Raw genomic sequence first — 17,011 nt, 5'->3', positions numbered from 1 at the left:
CTAAGTTACGGGCCATCAATTAAAATTTTTTCTTAGTCATTCCTCTCATCAAGAAATAATTAATAAAAGAATCATTTCTAATTATAATTTCACAAATAATTTCTTAGATGAAATAAATTCCGAACACCATCCATCCTTCTCGTGCCACATAAATTTCTTTATGGTGACATGCACTTTAATAATTGTCATAACTTTATTTATTTCAATTTATTCACGAAATACGCTCAACGATCATTATTGCTTGTTGAAGTCTAGTGATTAAAAAAAAAAAAAAAACTGAAGTCAAATAGAAAAGAAACAAGCTATGCCATCCATGGTAAAAGTACTAAAAGAGATGGCAGCATTCAACTAGCTCTAGCTGGAATCAAATCAAAAGGACCGGGACAGAGAGAGAAGGGGAGCTCGAGTGAGTCAATCTATCCGTTGGTTACGCTATCAATTTGATTACGTGTTTTTTTATCATCATTATTACATGCCAAGTGTTTAAAGCTGAGACAAACTCCGGCTGGAAATGGCACTCACCTTTCAACTCTCTCTCTACCTACAGCCTACAGCCTACTTTTACCTTTAAACATAGGGCAGATAATAATATTGTGTGCACAAATTGATTGATTTATGGCTCCCCGTAACAAAAATTCCTATTTGATAAAAGAAGCCCACTGTAATGTGGAACTCAACGCAAGCCCCAGGTTTCGTTGACTTCTTTTTTCTGAGCCGTTTTCTCGCTTTTTTCGCTATATATAGTCATCATCATCATCATCACTGATAAGGGGATAAAAATCATACAAAACCAGTTAATTTTCCTACCCAGAAAAACAAAAGCCATGGAAATGGTCTGCACAATGGAGAGGAGCAAAATCCAAATGATATATGATGCCTGTAACGCTGTATTTTCTCAGAAAGAGCTTCCAACTTTCCAACAAATTCAATGGCTGAGAAATCTCCTAGGTATATATTCGCCTTCATCGATTATAAAATCCTCATATATACTATAATAGAAAAATCTTCCTTGTTTTTTTTTTAATCGTGACTGCCTGTATGCAGACAAAACAAAAGCCATAGATCTTGGGATTGATGAATTTGGGTTCTGTGAATCTCCGCCATCAAGCCCAACAAGTGTCGAGGGATTGATTCGTGGGCAAGGCGTCTGTAACATCACTTACATTCATATTCATGAATGCGACAATTTCTCAGTAAGTGGAAACATGTTTAATTATTATTAAATTTTCCTTTCTTTCAATATGCTATGTACGTAGATTATGAAAGTAGCACAATATATATTGTTGAATTTAACAAAGCCAGCCAGTTAGCAGTACGAGGTAGTAAGGTGATTTAGTTTTATGGTCGCAGATAGGCGTGTTTTGCTTCCCAGCAGGCGCGATCTTTCCTCTTCATGATCACCCTCGGATGACGGTCTTGAGCAAACTCCTCTACGGTTCTGTTTATGTCAAAGCTTACGATTGGGTGAAAGTTGTGAATTCTGGCTGCCAAACATGTAAGAAACCATGAAGATTTTCTGTTTTTTCATGTCTACCTAAATGCATGGCACCGCCTTCCAAGTTAATTTTAAGAAATTACCCTTTTAGAACACTTTAGTGGAACTCTTATGCTCTAATTTATAGAGTAAACGAGAAATAATAGCAACTAACACATAGAAGTTCCACAAATACGTGATGGTAACAATGAGTTTCCATGTGAAACATAATTAGGTTTTTTGGTTTTTTGTTTTGTTTTGTTTTGTTTGTTTTTTTTTTTTTTTTTGTACGTAGAGCTGACAATTTTTTATACGAACTACGAGTATGACACAAAATTAGCAGGTTATAGTTAATAGGTTTGACCAATTTAATTAGAATTGACTTATATATACTCATGCATCTACATAATCCGAACCTGACACATAAGGCTGGCAATTTTCGACACCACCTACAAACCTGATACGTACGATAAACCCAATATAAAATTAATGGGTTAGGGTTAAGGAGTTGACTCATTTAATTAAATTAATCAAATTACGATTAACTTATATAGTCTTATACTCATATTTTAATATGATCCGAACCTGATATGTGAATACAAATTTGCCGTACTTTTATGTGTGTTGATCAATGATTTTGGCACATGTTTGCTGCTGATGATGATTGTTATGTCCTGCTAAAATGGTGGGTGCAGATGGATTGGCGGGCAGTGTGGTAGATGGGATTTTGAAGGCGCCATGTGAAGCTTCTGTGCTCTTTCCAGGAAGTGGTGGCAACATTCATTCTTTCGCTGCGTTGACTCCTTGTGCTATCTTGGATGTGTTGTCTCCACCCTACTCTGAAGAACTTGGAAGGCCTTCCACTTATTTCTCAGACTTCCCTATCCCTTCTCTTCCTGGTAATCACCCATCCACTTTAATTCCTTTTTGTAAAAATATTTTCTTTTGAAGGGTGGGGTTTAATTGCTTCCTTTAAATCACATCCGTCCGTTGTGGTCCAGGCTATGCTATTCTCGAGGAAAGGGTTCTCCCAGATGATCTCGTTGTTATTGGAGCACCTTACCTTGGGCCTCGAATTGTCACCCAAGATGACCTTTCTTGAGTTGGGCCGGCATGACGTAGTATGCAATAGGCCCATTATATGTGTAGGGTATATTAGAAATTTTATTTAGTAGACTCTTTTATGACTATTATACAACTGAATGACGTGACAGTAAAAGCCATTGAATCAAAGCTCGTAAAAGAAAAAAACTTATAATTTTTACTGTCACTTCAATTGTACAGAAGTCTACTATATAAAATTAATCAGTATACATATATGTGAATGTAAATACAGGGTGGCCACCCAAGTCTACTATATATATATATATATATATATATAGTCATGCAGGAATCACGTTGGTCTGTAAATGAGGGAGCAAATTAATTTTATGTAGGTTTCCCCAAAGATTTTGGTGAGAAGCAATGAATGTTGGTTTTTTGTGGAATATGGACGGGTCTTGTAGCTACCATTGCCATAAGGGAAGTGGCAATTTGACTATGATTTGGATGGACCGTGGGATACGTTATACATATTATATACTTTATTCCAAGCATTTTGGTCCCAAATGATGTTAATGGGCTAACCCCTTTAAATCGTAAATAACACAACACATTTGCTCAGCAGAACGAATATTGTCTTCATCAATTTATTTTTCATTTTAATTATATATTGTAATGTTGAGTTTCGCTTAAAGAGTTTGAACTCACACTAAATAATGGTATTAAAATATTAATTAAATAATTATATTTTTTATTTTTTATCTACTTAAATTTTTTAGATAAATCGCATATACTTATACAGTGGACTTTGAAGGAATAGGATTTTACACAAAACCCAGCTAATCAAATTTCATACCAAATTTAGCAAATTATATAATATTGAAATCTGGTAAGAGGAGCAGGTGCGGCATGCGACTCAGTCAAGTACTTGGGCCCGACCCACAGAAAGGAAAACTTCACCATTAAGGATCCTCATAGATCCATTGGATGTACGATAGATTAACGGCTAAAATTTTGCGAAGAATAGATCGAGTCAAAACTTTTTACCATCGAATTTGGAAAAAGTTCAAAAGAAAACAAAAGAGGTATGGCTTCCTTTTTACAGGAGATAAATGGGGCTTCCACAAAATCCATGCCAGCCAACTTTGGCGTGTAGCAATGATGCTCAGTCGTCAACATGGCTGTGGCCAATCTATTATCTGTCTCGGGCAAAGAATTTTCTTTACCCTCCCACACCGCCTGACCTCTCCCTTCTGATCTTCACCATACTTTCCACGTGTCAAATCTCTGTCTCTGTCTCTGTCTCTCTCCATCTTTTTCTCTCACTGTCTCTTCATCGTTCACTGCAGTCAATCTGTGGGATTTGTTTTGTGTTAAATGACTTAAATGATGAGAACCCACGAGCAACACCCGAAGAAGCTTGTGATAAGTTAACGTATCGGTGCTCTGGGTTTCCTGTTCGTCGAGTAAACGGGGAGGCGTAGGGTGAAGATAGAGAGATTGCTTTGGGTGGTCTTCTTTTGGAGTTTTTTTGAAACTATGGAGCGGTATGAGATTTTGAAGGCTATAGGGTCTGGGAATTTTGGGGTAGCCAAGCTGGTTAAGGATAAGTTGACCAGAGAACTCTTTGCTGTTAAGTTTATTGAGAGAGGCCAGAAGGTGTGCTTCTTTCTCCTTGACCTTTTCATTCCTTTGTTTTTGATATTTTTATTGATTTAGTTATTTTTTTTAGTGTGGGTTTTTTGTTTCTGGTTGATTGAGTGGCTTTCTCAATGTTCCAGATTGATGAACACGTGCAAAGGGAAATCATGAACCATAGATCATTGAAGCATCCCAATATTGTTAGATTCAAAGAGGTATCTAATCTATTATGTTAGTATTCTCTGAACGTAGTAATAGGGAATAGTCTTTGTAGTTTTGGGTGTTCATTTTTTACTTGAAGAACAAAACTTGGCGTTTCTCAATATCTGATTACTTGTTCTTGCTTCCAAGACTATTCTCCGTGCTCTCTGTTTCTAGCCATCAATCAATATTCTATAACAATTTCTTTATAGGATAAGTCTCTGTGTGAAAATTGTATAAGCATATTGAATTAAGCTAGAAATTTGGAGTGCTTATGTGATAAATGAAGCTTGCAACATACTTGAAGATAATATTTAAAAGGAAATATGAGATGATAAATAGCAATAATCAAACAAGCTGCTGCTTTTGTCTCCCTGTCCGGACTGACATGTGGGGTTAGGACTTGAGAATTATGTTTGTGGATAATGCGCCTGGAACCTAGACGAAGTTTCATCAGAATGTTTGTTGGGTGTAGGGGGAAGGTGCAAATTATCCTGTTTGGAGCATTTTATGCTTTAATTAGTAAGAATTATTTTAGTTGTTTCTTACCACCCAAAAAAAAAAAAAAAAAAATTGCCAACAAGCACAGTAGATTAACAGGACCAGAAAATTTTTCTTGGGGGGAGGGGGAGTCTTTATTTTGGTCATTTCTGGATAATGGTGATATTTGAAGAGCTTACAGTGCTGATTGTTGCAGGTCCTGCTAACACCAACACATTTAGCAATAGTAATGGAATATGCTGCTGGAGGAGAACTCTTTGAGAGGATATGCAATGCTGGTAGATTTAGTGAGGATGAGGTATTCTATGAAAAAAATAGGTGGTTTTTTGGGTGTTCCATGAGGATCCAATCATTCCAATATAATATGAATTTACGCTTGAAATAAGTCCCATCTTATTTTTAGAAGCTATTGTACATAATAATCATAATAGAATTTGTTTGAATATTACTCCTAATGTATCTTTCTTTCTTTTTTATTTGTTTGTTTGTATCAGGCAAGGTTTTTCTTTCAGCAACTGATATCAGGGGTCAGTTACTGTCATTCTATGGTAAATCGTTAACCCTTCTTTGTGAGTTATTGTAACCTTTCAATGCAAATTGTTATTTCTTTATCTATGATATTTGACAGTGGGTATCATAAAGAAATTCATGTGTTGCAGCAAATCTGTCATAGAGATCTTAAACTTGAAAATACGCTCTTAGATGGCAGCACAGCACCCCGGGTTAAAATATGTGATTTTGGGTATTCAAAGGTAAACACGTTCACCAACCACATCAGGTGCTTATGTCCATTAGACTTTGATTACTAATACATTTTACCTCATATTGTAGTCATCTGTGTTGCATTCACAACCAAAGTCTACAGTAGGGACACCAGCGTACATTGCACCTGAGGTCCTGTCTAAGAAAGAATATGATGGAAAGGTGATAATTTTTCCTTATTCTTGGAATTTCATCTTTCTTTTTTATTTGCTTGACACCTATTATCTAAAGCTAATCCTTATAAACTATAGATTGCAGATGTTTGGTCCTGTGGTGTCACCTTATTTGTGATGCTAGTTGGGGCTTATCCCTTTGAAGATCCTGATGATCCAAGAAACTTCAGAAAAACAATTGGGGTAAGTAGTGTAGTATAAACTTTTTGATCTCCCACCCTTCACCCGTCTTATTTTTCTACCCCAACTATGATAAAGATAGTGCAAATGTGGAGGTTCTCTTTTCTGTTTTGGAGTCCTAATTTTGAATGTTATGGCTTCTGGCAGCGGATACTTAGTGTCCACTACGCAGTTCCTGATTACGTCCGAATTTCCATGGAATGTAGACATCTTCTATCTCGGATATTTGTGGCTAACCCTGAAAAGGTAAATGAGGTTTCAATTTGGTGTTGAAATGTTGTTCCTCAAATGCTACAAGAGGGTTTGGTTTACCCACCAGATAGCCTATCTTTATTTTATTTGACTAAATTTGATCATAATATCTGAACTCTCGGAATCGATTTATCACGGTCTGACTACATTCCTCATACCCAAATATTGTTGTTACCCTGTTCATGAAAGCACTAAGCAGACATGGCACATTCTTTCTAAGTTCAGGGATTTTCTTATCTATAGTGTCTGTGAATGTTCAAGTTTCAATGGCTACTACTCCCCTTATGGTCTTTTATGAATGTTGAAGTTTTGTATATTTCTACCTAATAATTTTGTGGTGAGACTGTCAATTCATACCCAGATCAGTTATTTATTCTTGATGGATGGTAAGCCCGACCTCATCTCTTTGCTAATTTATGTATTTATTTTGGATTTTTTAATTAAAGGATTAAATTTACCATTTCTTATCAGATTAAGCTTTTGGGATGAATGCTAATTTTACATAGTATTGGAGCTGGGGTCTTGAGTTCGAATCTTGATTTTATGGTTTATTCCCCATTTTCAATTAAAATTCCGCATGTTGTTTGGTCCCACACATGAGGGGAAGCGTTAAAGTAGTAATTAAATAATTAAATTTGTCATTTTCTATTAACTTAAGCTTTTGTGATGAATGATGATTTAACATTTTCTTCATGGTCTATACTTGTCCCTTTGCAGAGAATAACGATCCCAGAAATTAAAAATCACCCATGGTTCTTAAAGAACTTGCCTGTAGAACTGATGGAAGGAGGAAGCTGGCAGAGCAATGATGTAAATAACCCATCCCAGAACATTGAGGAAGTATTATCGATTATCCAAGAGGCAAGGAAAACTCTTGAGGTCCCCAAAGGTGGTGGGCTTATCCTTGGAGGCAGCATGGATCTTGATGACTTGGATGATGCAGATCTTGAAGATATAGAAACGAGTGGTGATTTTGTGTGCCCACTATGAGTGGAAGTGTAAATATAATTGATGCCTTTCAGAGGTATTGTTTCCACTGTTCCCTGTTGTATCCTCTGTTTTGCCATTTGGGCAGATAAATTCCCTTCATGTACCTCTTGTATTACTTGCTTTTCATCATAGTTTTCTCATAAAAATATGTTCTGTTAAGTTTTGTTTCTTTGTTGCAATGACGTTGAAAGATCCTTTTGTTTTATGGGGAATGATATATCATTGAATGATTTGAGAAATTTTATAATGGTGGCCTCATCCCATACGTGTTGAGATGTATGAGCATGATTCAGACACTCCAGATATGCTTTTATACCAGCTTGCATTTTTTATTATTAATATAATTAGTTTTCTAATTGAGAATTCCTAAAGAGAAAGTTCTAGAATCAAGACATGCTTAACTTTTTTGTTGATACGAAGTTTAATTGTTGTTGTAGCTGCACCAGTGGAAACTAGAACACTTTTTGCCGGTTGGTGCTGTTTTTAGAACAGGGTGGAGCTTTCAGCGTCATCTACCTAATCCAACTTCATGGTTGAAAATATGATTGAATTTGAGGGCTTAAAGTCAGGTTTGTTGAACTGTTTTGCGCTTATTATTGAAAAACAAGCACTCGTTAGACGAATTAGGATCTTTAAAAAGTGAAAAGACTAATATCTTTCAAATATATCTAATTAAATATTTTTTAGTTCATTTAAAATTGAGAGGATCATGTTTCTTGTTAGACTCGGTTTGAATCAATGAGTTGATATATTAACATTTATGTTCTGCTCTCGCCATTTTTTTTTTCCGTTCCTTATCCTGGCTCCAAATTCGAGCAAAAGCTTCTCACAAATTTTTAAATAATTGGTTACCATATATACCATTAGATGCAATAAAATCAAAATCTTAACAGTAAAATAGATCTTCTTTGTTTCACTTAAAATTCTTGACTTTTGCTAGAATAATCTATCGCGAGTAAATCCAAGGTCCCCAAAATAATTTGCGCAAAGTTTTTTAGCCTTTTTCAAAACTCAATTTTGGGATTCCACGTGGAGGGGCCATAAACGGCTGTTTGTTAGCTTCCATGGTTGGTGGCTGGGGGTGGAGAAAGACATGTCATATCTCTTATATGCAACTCAAAAGACAAAAATCTAAACACCTTTTCATGAGCTGTCACTACTCTCAAGTTGTTTATAATATCTTAACCATGGCCTCCCATCACCATAACTTAAAAGCACATCATTAACCAAACACATATTCGGCTCTAAATGCTATTGATATTATTTATCGACATGTCATGTCCGCTGAATATATTGAAAGAAAAATTATAAAATATAAAATAATATTTTTCAATTTCAAACTAGTAAATTGAATTAACAAAATATATAGAAAACACCGCGATTGTTAGCACACACTCATATCATGACACGTGATCTCCTGTCCCTAACAATTTCCTCAAAAAAAAAAAAAAATTTGATCCAATGATCAGAGAAGAGAAGATGATGACACCCTCATTATAATTTTTGGGACCATTTTTGAAAGATACAGCAATGCCTAGACCCTTAGAAGTGCCCCATTTGGCCTCAGAAGCAAGCATAAAAGGACAATTAAATATCATTTTTGAAGGCGATTTTGTCACTATCATTCACCACATTTAAAACCAAACCCATCCATCGAAATGATCATAGTAGACATCCACAACATTATTGCGTAGAAAAAAAAAATCTTTGATCTATACACGGGTCTGTCTTTGAAGGTGTTTGGTTGGTAGAATCTAACATTTTTTTTGGGTATCTATATTCTTATAAATATCTGATTTTTTTTTTTAAAAAAAAAAAACCGTTCAATCATTTGATGAATACTTTGAACAATACGTTCAGCCATTACAATATCAAAAGCATATTAAGGGGCTTCTTCTATATGAATAACTTATTTCATAATTGTGAGTGCACTCTTTGCAAGCTTATGAGCTGCTTCGTTCACTTCTCGTCGAACATGAGAGACTCTACTTTGTATAAGAGATTGCAACATAATTCAAGCATCGTCAATTACTTGACCATAGCGACACCAATTTTGCCCCTCTTTCAGTAAAGCCTGCACTACTTGTAACGTATCTCCTTCTAGCTCCACCTTATTCCACCCCATCTCTTTAGCAAAAATAATTGCCTGTAAAGCAACAACATATTTAGCTACAACTGGGTCAATAATATTACCTTTTGGAAATTGCAAGATAGCCAACACCTCTCCCATAGAATCACGTACAATCACTCCTATACTCATATTCTTATTATGTATGTCTACTGTAGCATCTCAATTGACCTTGACAATTGCCTTAAGAATATGACTATTTTTACGATTTGAAATTATTAGGAATATGATAGAATTCTAAGGAATATGAGTCTCATATATTTGGTTTGCTCCTAAGCTTTTTTTTTTTTTTTTCTCTTAAAATGCATAAGGCTATTTGATACAAAATTATTTGGAAATTAAACTAAAAATGACATGGAAGAAAACTATATGTAAACGGTGATTTTCTTTCATTTCTTAGTACATAAATTGTCTATACGATTTAATCTAGTTTCTTTATTTTTTTTTATTTATAACCAAATAAAATCTATTCATTTTTCAATTTTTTGTGCGATAATAGTTTATCACTTTTATATACAGATTTTATGTTCATTTTCATTTTTTTTTAATAAAATAATTCATCACTTTTGTACACTAATTTTACAAATGGTCATAATCAAGCCCAAAAAGTAGTATTAAAAAATAATCATAACAAAAATCTCAGAGTCCAACTTTTCTTATATCACCGTTAGAATATCCAACTAAAACAAAAAGTGTAAAGTCCACATACCCTTCAAACTACCACCCAATTGACAATGTTCTTCTAATTTTTTAATCATGACAATGTTCCCCTCAAACATGGACGGAACTGGGGGTGGCTGGTGTAGGGCATGGCCCCCCAATCAAAGGAAAAAAAATATTTATATGGTAAAAAAAAAAATTATAAGGTAATTTTTTTTTTCCCTATTGGCCCATACCCACTAAAATTTTTGGCCTTTGGCCCCTACCTATCCCAAGCTATGGCTCCGTTCCCCCCCAAACTACCAAAACATTGTCAATGTCCACCCCAAGAATAGCAAAAAGATAAAAAATGTTCCTATATATTTCCAATACAACAAAAATACACCTATAAATTCGAGAGAAAAAAATAATTAATTAGTTAATTAATATTTAAAAAAAAAACTTTTAAACAAAAAATTTTAATTTTTTTTAAATGGAAATTTTAATTTTTAAAAAATGATTTTAAATTTTATTTTTTAAAACAAAAAATTTTCATTTTTTTAAAGGAAATTTTTATTTTAAAAAATTATAAAATAAAAATAAAAATAAAAACAAAAACAAAATTTTCAATTTTTATTATAAAAAAAAAAAATTGAAATTTTTTAATTTTGTTCTTATAAAAAATGATTTTTTTTTTTCTTAAAAGTTTTAGTATTTTTTGTTTTCATTTTACTAAAGGTAGTTTCGTCACTGGGGAACACTAACAATGTTTCGGTAGTTTGGAGAGAACATTGTCACAATTGAAAGTTTGGGTGAACATTGTCAATTAAGTGATAGTTTAAGGAGTATATGAACTTTACTCAAATAAAAACAAGCATGAAAAAATATAGCGCCTTATTAATAAAAACATATATGTGGGCATTCTTGCCATTTAATAGAAATAAAACATTCTTCGACCTAAAAGCCAACAGGAAATGTGGAATCCTACCTTTTTAGAAAAGAATTCACATCCACAATTCAGATTTTCTGTATTTGTATTACCTTTTTAGATAAGAAAGTCATTATGATATTAGCATTATCCAAAAAATTAGAAGAGAGAAAATATAATATGTATTACTACTGAAACCAAAATTCCCACTGGGCTTGATAGTGCTCAACTGAGGGATAATCCGTTCGATGGGCTTGGCCCATCTAATAAGCTTCAGTTGGACTCCATTTGTAATGGTTTGGGGCCTTGGGCATTGGCCACATTGGTCCCAGAAAAAAAAATAAAAAAATAAAAAAATAAAAAAAAAAAACTCGCGTATCCTACAAAACACTAAAACGCAGTGCACACACTTCCTCTTTGTCATCTTCATTTGTTGCAAAGTGGCGCCTCTGCTCAGACCCGGCTTCAACGACTCAAGCTCTCATCCATCATGAAGTTCAACCTACTTCAACGATTGATAAATGCATGCTATATAACTTGTTTGTAAAACCACCACTAAACTCGAACTCTCCAATTTTTTCTAGAAATGCACAACTTAGAAGAAAGCGAGGGAAAAACGAGCTTCCCCGGGCAAACCAGCATGCTGGTGAAAATCTGCTTCCTCTTGAAAATGTGTTTCTTGTTGACTACTTGCTTCCTGAAGACCACTTACTTTTTGACATTGATAGCTTTGATGTTGAAACAAGCTATAGTGTAAATCAACCTCCCGTCATTATCTGATGTTTTAGGATGTGTTGAGATTTCAGGTATTTCAAAATGACACGGATGTGAATCTTCTGTTTCCATATGAAGTCGATGCCGATATGGCTGGAATTCAGCTGGACAATATGCCGCCGACTGAATTTCAGCAGGTAATTCCAGTCGTCAACACTAATGCGGTTCTATTTTATCTTCTTTAACTCTTCAATATATATTTTTTGTATTTATTGGTAGTTAATTTCTATTGTTCCTGTTTGTGTTGGCTTTCAGAATGAGGATCTGGCATGATTTCAGGCGGATCTTCCATTTTTATTTGAGGCCGAATTTCAACAGGGAATTCCAATCGTCAACTCTAATGCGATTCTCTTCTTTAACTCTTCAATATAAATTTTTTGTATTGATTGGTGGTTAATTTTTATTGTTTCTGTTTGTGGTTGCTTTTAGCAAAAGATCTAGCAGGATTTTAGGCGGATCTTCAGTTTCCATTAAAGGCCGATGTCTACAATCTATTGCCGTATTCGTTTCAACATGAGGATCTAGAAGGATTTCATAAATATTAGGCTCAATTTGAGGCAAATGTCTTAAATTTGAGCACTATCAATTCATGATATAACTTAAAACATCGTAATTGGTTCTCCAATTTGCATACCGATTATAAACATCAGCCTCAAATTCGGCCTAGGCTGGCAAAACAGGTGCTTGGCAGGTACCTGTTTATTCTATGCATATTTTTTTTTTTATAATAAGGTTTTAGATTAGATGCATGAATTATCTAAAACTTTATTATAAAAAAACATGCATATGATAAACGAGTACCTGCTAGGTACCTGTTTTGCTAGTCAGTAATATTTATGAAATCCTTCAATATCCTCATGTTGAAACGAATTCGGCCTAAAATGAATACAACGGTAGATTGTAGACATCGACCTCAAATGAAAACGGAAGATCCGTGTAGAGAAAACTTGAAACCCCTCATAGAATAGCCTAGAAATGGACACAAGAGTAAGGAAACTTACTGGATAAAATTCAAATTTCACTTGAAAATTCAGTTTAATTGACAAAAAAAATATTTCTATCGCCTATCAAACCGAATCGACGTCGAAATAATATTTTTATTTCGCCGTCAAAAGTTGGTTGCCAGTCGGTGACGGTCAGTAGGCAGTAAACGGTTAATTTGCCTACCCTTAATGTTTTTGGTAACTTGGTGGGAAGGGAATAAGGGATTGTTCAAATAATAATATATTTTTTTAATTTTTAGTTTTATTTTTTTGTGCATGGGAGATATATAGTCTCCCACGCACAAAAAATTGTTGTGTTCTTAAGCATATGATGTTTTTATTTTTATTATTTTTTTATTTTTTATGAGAGTTCTAGAGTCTATCTAAGGGAGGGCTGTACTTTTGGAGTCTACACTCCGAAGCTCCCAGTATTTGTCCCGGCCCTCTCCATCTTTTGAATATTTTGTGTGTTGTAGTATATAAATAGCTAAATTTGCATATTTGGGCAAAAATAATTAAGTTTACTCATGTCTAGAAAAAAGGCTTGTCCATTGGCTCTATTTTATATATAAATTATTTTATACCCTAAACCCTAAAGAAGTAGGAATCAGAAATAGCATGTGGGAGCAATGTAAAAGAGTTTTTAATACAACATAGAGCTGAAGCGGCACGATACGGCTATGACAAAATGTCAGGTTTCATTTTGATAGGTGCTTGAGTTGAAAATTAAAGTATATATATATATATAAAAAGCCCCTACCATCATATGGTGTAAAACCCTTTTTTTATACCATTCAATAGAAAAATGACACCTCAACTTTTCTCACGAATAATATAGAGCAAGTCCACACACAATCAACGCTCTCCCACTCATGATTCAAGAGAAACCCTCTCTTGCAACAGCCAAGAGAAACGAAGGTCACCTTCAATGCTTAATTCTATATGCATCTAATAGCCTTAAAGATGATCATCTCTATCTCTGTTCCAGACTTAGTTCCAGATTCGGTGAGTTTATTTATACAAGGTTTGGAAAAAAATTGATAATAATTGGTTTTAGCATAGAATTTTAGTCTCTAGCCTAAATATAGTGGACGCTCACAGAACTTGTTTCAGTAGACAAAAGAAAAAAAAAACAAAAAGATTGCAATTTTAAATGGATAGCAAAGACCCAATCGCTTCAAACGAAAGTTGAGGGTGGCCGTTGTTTTTCTTGAATGAGATTATGCATTTAAAAAAAAAAAAAAGAAGAAAAAAATCAAAGCGGGAGAGTGGGAAAAATGGAACAAATGTGGGTCTTTCCCACTATTGATCTTTAACCAAAGAAAAAAAAGAACAAGATATAAGAATTATTCCAAAAATACGGTTAGAAGCGGTCTATTTAACAAGCTGGTATGCTTTTAAAGTTATTACTACTTAATGTCTTCACTGCTGTCCAATGAGTTGATGCATTCAATCGAAAAACAGAAGGGTTTCTTTTGAATTGGACTGGTTTGATCGTGTGTGGACATGCTTTTGGTTATTTGTGAAAAAAATTTAGGTGTCGGTTTTTATTGGAGGGTAGAAAATACATACTTTATACAAGACCTGACTAGTTATTCTCATATGGTAATTCTGAAACCAAAATTCCCACTGGGCTTCATAGTGCTGAACTTAATCCGTTCGATGGGCTGGGCCCATCTAAGCTGCAGCCGGACTCCGTGGGCATTGGCCACATTGGTCCAAGGAAAAAATAAAAAATAAAAAAATCAATAAATCGACATCCTACAAAACCCTAAAAGGAGTACACCTCTTTGTATCTTCATTTGCAGCAAAGAGAAGCGGCGCCTCTGCTCGACCCGGCCTCAGCGACTCAAGCTCTCATCATGAAGGTTTCTATCTCAACGCCTAAATCTCTCTCTCTTCTCTCTCTTTCTCTCTCTCACTGAATCTGGCGTTCTTTGTGGTTTTGCAGTTCAACATCGCAAACCCGACTACGGGATGCCAAAAGAAGCTGGAAATCGACGATGACCAGAAGCTGTTAGTTCCTCTCTCGCTCTCGCTCACGCACACACAAACACACATTTACAAAAAATTAAATCTTTTGTTTACATGTTAACTTGGGTTTCTATTTGATCATAGTTTTCACGCTAAAGATGAATCTGTTTCTTTCAATTGTTGAATCCTATGAATCAGACAATTTTGGCCCAGTTGGATCTAACCTTACGTTATCATGATATAAATAAACCAGACAGTACAATAGTATGGAGAAGTTTGGCTGTCTCATAAAGTTCATAGGCTTGGGCACATTTGATTGTTCTCGCATAATATGACAGACATTCTTGTATGGGTATAAACACAGGAATATGCAAGCCTGCGTCTATTGAAATTTGGGGTCTTGTGTATATAATTGCATATCACTATTAATTCTTGGGATTGAAGTATGAGCTTAATTAATGTTAACAGTAAGCATAACTATGAAGATTTTGCAGGCAAATATATAGTATTTTCCTTTGCAAATATTTTGATGAAAAATTTGAATTATTAGTAGATCTTATATTACTTTGAAAAAAAAAAGGTGCTGAAAACATTTAATGACTTGATTATTTATGTACCTTTATAAGATGAGCACTCTACACTCCCCCAATGTGCTTGAGTGGTTCCTGTGGTATTTTTTCTTTAATATTTAATTTGTTTGATTATAGAAAGAGACTAATGAGTTTAGTGTCATTCATTAAGAGTTGTTCACAAATTTTACTAACTAGTAGAGAAATCTTTGGTTTGAAGCATCTGTTGTAAGCAGCCCAACTTTTATTTACCATGCTTTATGTTTGATTGATATGGCGTTTTCTAAACTTGTAGGCAATGATTTGCTTGGATTGACAACTTCTTAAGTTAGCCTTGTGGCCAAATGTCAAATTTTGTAACGAGTGGAATATCACTAGATTACAGTCAATTAAAATAGCAAATTCCTTTTAACTAATGTTTCTCTTTATGATACCTGAGGATATTCTGTTCTCTTTCTTTGACCTTTTAGACGGGCATTTTTTGACAAGAGGATTTCACAGGAAGTCAATGGAGATTCTCTTGGAGAGGTATGCACTGACAATGTTCTGCATTTCCCAAATCCTATTGAGTCTTCTAAATTTCTCAAAACGTTTGTTTGACAGGAATTTAAGGGCTATGTTTTCAAAATCATGGGAGGCTGTGACAAGCAAGGATTCCCCATGAAGCAGGGAGTGTTAACTCCAGGCCGTGTCCGTCTCTTGCTTCGGAGAGGTTGGCCAAAATTTCTGTTTTCAGTGCTTACTATTTTTACTAAAATTTAAATAGTCATTAAACGCATTTTGCTAGGACACATGTTAGATTGTCTCAGAGAACAGTGATAAGGACTATTTAAATTTTTCTGGCCAGGAACTCCTTGCTTCCGTGGGTATGGTAGGCGCAATGGAGAGCGTAGGAGGAAGTCTGTGCGTGGATGCATCGTCAGCCCAGATCTTTCTGTTCTGAACTTGGTTATTGTGAAGAAGGGTGATCATGATCTTCCTGGTCTGACTGACACTGAGAAACCAAGAATGAGAGGTCCGAAGAGGGCGTCAAAGATCCGTAAACTTTTCAATCTCTCAAAGGAGGATGATGTTCGCAAGTATGTGAACACTTACCGTAGATCTTTTACCAACAAAGCTGGTAAGCTTCCTAATTTCAGTATTGAATTCATTGGGCAGAAGAGCTTGTGAATATTTTTCCCTGCTTGTTAAGGCTTTTAAAATGGATTGAGAAGGTTCAATTTGTAATACAGTTGCTATAATTATCAGCTGTATGTTTTCTATAATTGTTAAACTCAATGCTCTGCTTCTGCGATTGGCAGGGAAGAAAGTAAGTAAAGCTCCCAAGATTCAGAGGTTGGTCACTCCATTGACCTTGCAGAGGAAGCGTGCAAGAATTGCAGACAAGAAGAAGAGAATTGCTAAGGCCAAGTCGGAGGCTGCTGAGTACCAGAAGCTCCTTGCCTCAAGGCTGAAGGAGCAAAGAGATCGTCGTAGTGAGAGCTTAGCCAAGAAAAGGTCCAGGCTCTCTGCTGCATCTAAGCCATCTATTGCAGCATAGGTCCACGCTCTCGCAAAGACATTAAATTTTGGTTATAAGATGGATATCATTGAAATTTTCTAGTATTCTGAAATACTTTTATGATTGCTTTGTTAGAAGCATCTTTAATGCTTTGCTTTTCAATTGATGTCGCTGACATATTTATGGTTTCTTATATTGGATTGTTTTTTAATTGTTGCATCGTGATTTAGTTCTTTAATCTTATTTTTCTATTTTAAACACTAGGTTATAGTTATGTCCATCTCCTGTTTTTCCCATCTT

At 34.9% G+C, this 17,011-nt stretch overlaps 3 protein-coding genes across 5 annotated transcripts; all 3 read left to right on the top strand.

Moving 5' to 3' along the window:
- The first annotated feature begins 796 nt into the window (after positions 1 to 796).
- LOC148583897 (plant cysteine oxidase 1-like) lies at positions 797 to 2,679 on the top strand. Its single transcript, XM_088510675.1, has 5 exons — positions 797 to 948; positions 1,045 to 1,193; positions 1,351 to 1,495; positions 2,170 to 2,373; positions 2,476 to 2,679. Exons 1-5 carry the CDS (start codon positions 825 to 827, stop codon positions 2,574 to 2,576), a joined length of 723 nt encoding a protein of 240 aa, XP_088366801.1. The 5' UTR covers positions 797 to 824; the 3' UTR covers positions 2,577 to 2,679.
- A 940-nt stretch (positions 2,680 to 3,619) lies between these two features.
- LOC148583896 (serine/threonine-protein kinase SAPK2-like) lies at positions 3,620 to 7,845 on the top strand. 3 transcript variants are annotated; one of them, XM_088519350.1, is made up of 9 exons: positions 3,620 to 4,174; positions 4,297 to 4,371; positions 5,055 to 5,156; positions 5,353 to 5,406; positions 5,518 to 5,610; positions 5,690 to 5,782; positions 5,872 to 5,976; positions 6,121 to 6,219; positions 6,943 to 7,516. In XM_088519350.1, the coding sequence occupies exons 1-9, from the start codon at positions 4,055 to 4,057 to the stop codon at positions 7,213 to 7,215; spliced, it is 1,014 nt and encodes a 337-aa protein (XP_088375476.1). In that variant the 5' UTR covers positions 3,620 to 4,054; the 3' UTR covers positions 7,216 to 7,516. The 3 variants fall into 3 exon arrangements, with proteins under 3 accessions (XP_088375476.1, XP_088375477.1, XP_088375475.1); XM_088519351.1 differs by lacking the exon at positions 3,620 to 4,174 and having other exon boundaries at positions 5,055 to 5,176; positions 5,501 to 5,610; XM_088519349.1 differs by lacking the exons at positions 3,620 to 4,174; positions 4,297 to 4,371; positions 5,055 to 5,156; positions 5,353 to 5,406 and adding an exon at positions 7,653 to 7,845 and having other exon boundaries at positions 5,428 to 5,610; positions 6,943 to 7,249.
- Positions 7,846 to 14,437: 6,592 nt separating this feature from the next.
- LOC132190315 (small ribosomal subunit protein eS6) lies at positions 14,438 to 16,922 on the top strand. Its single transcript, XM_059605267.2, has 6 exons — positions 14,438 to 14,535; positions 14,619 to 14,683; positions 15,681 to 15,738; positions 15,814 to 15,922; positions 16,058 to 16,330; positions 16,512 to 16,922. The coding sequence occupies exons 1-6, from the start codon at positions 14,530 to 14,532 to the stop codon at positions 16,748 to 16,750; spliced, it is 750 nt and encodes a 249-aa protein (XP_059461250.1). The 5' UTR covers positions 14,438 to 14,529; the 3' UTR covers positions 16,751 to 16,922.
- The last annotated feature ends 89 nt before the right edge of the window (positions 16,923 to 17,011 follow it).

Source organism: Corylus avellana, chromosome 9, assembly GCF_965113065.1.
Source record: "Corylus avellana chromosome 9, dhCorAvel1.hap1.2, whole genome shotgun sequence".
Classification (NCBI taxonomy): Eukaryota; Viridiplantae; Streptophyta; class Magnoliopsida; order Fagales; family Betulaceae; genus Corylus; species Corylus avellana.
This window is presented reverse-complemented; position numbering and strand designations above follow the sequence as displayed.

Excerpts from the sequence above, each read along its gene's own strand:
- LOC148583896 (XM_088519350.1), top strand. The coding sequence starts at position 4,055 with ATGGAGCGGTATGAGATTTTGAAGGCTATAGGGTCTGGGAATTTTGGG. Across the intron at positions 4,175-4,296 it reads TTATTGAGAGAGGCCAGAAG|ATTGATGAACACGTGCAAAG; the intron begins GTGTGCTTCTTT and ends TCAATGTTCCAG. Across the intron at positions 5,977-6,120 it reads ACTTCAGAAAAACAATTGGG|CGGATACTTAGTGTCCACTA; the intron begins GTAAGTAGTGTA and ends GGCTTCTGGCAG.
- LOC132190315 (XM_059605267.2), top strand. Across the intron at positions 14,684-15,680 it reads ATCGACGATGACCAGAAGCT|ACGGGCATTTTTTGACAAGA; the intron begins GTTAGTTCCTCT and ends TTGACCTTTTAG. Across the intron at positions 15,923-16,057 it reads CCGTCTCTTGCTTCGGAGAG|GAACTCCTTGCTTCCGTGGG; the intron begins GTTGGCCAAAAT and ends TTTTCTGGCCAG.
- LOC148583897 (XM_088510675.1), top strand. The coding sequence starts at position 825 with ATGGAAATGGTCTGCACAATGGAGAGGAGCAAAATCCAAATGATATAT. Across the intron at positions 949-1,044 it reads ATGGCTGAGAAATCTCCTAG|ACAAAACAAAAGCCATAGAT; the intron begins GTATATATTCGC and ends GCCTGTATGCAG. Across the intron at positions 1,496-2,169 it reads GAATTCTGGCTGCCAAACAT|ATGGATTGGCGGGCAGTGTG; the intron begins GTAAGAAACCAT and ends TGGTGGGTGCAG.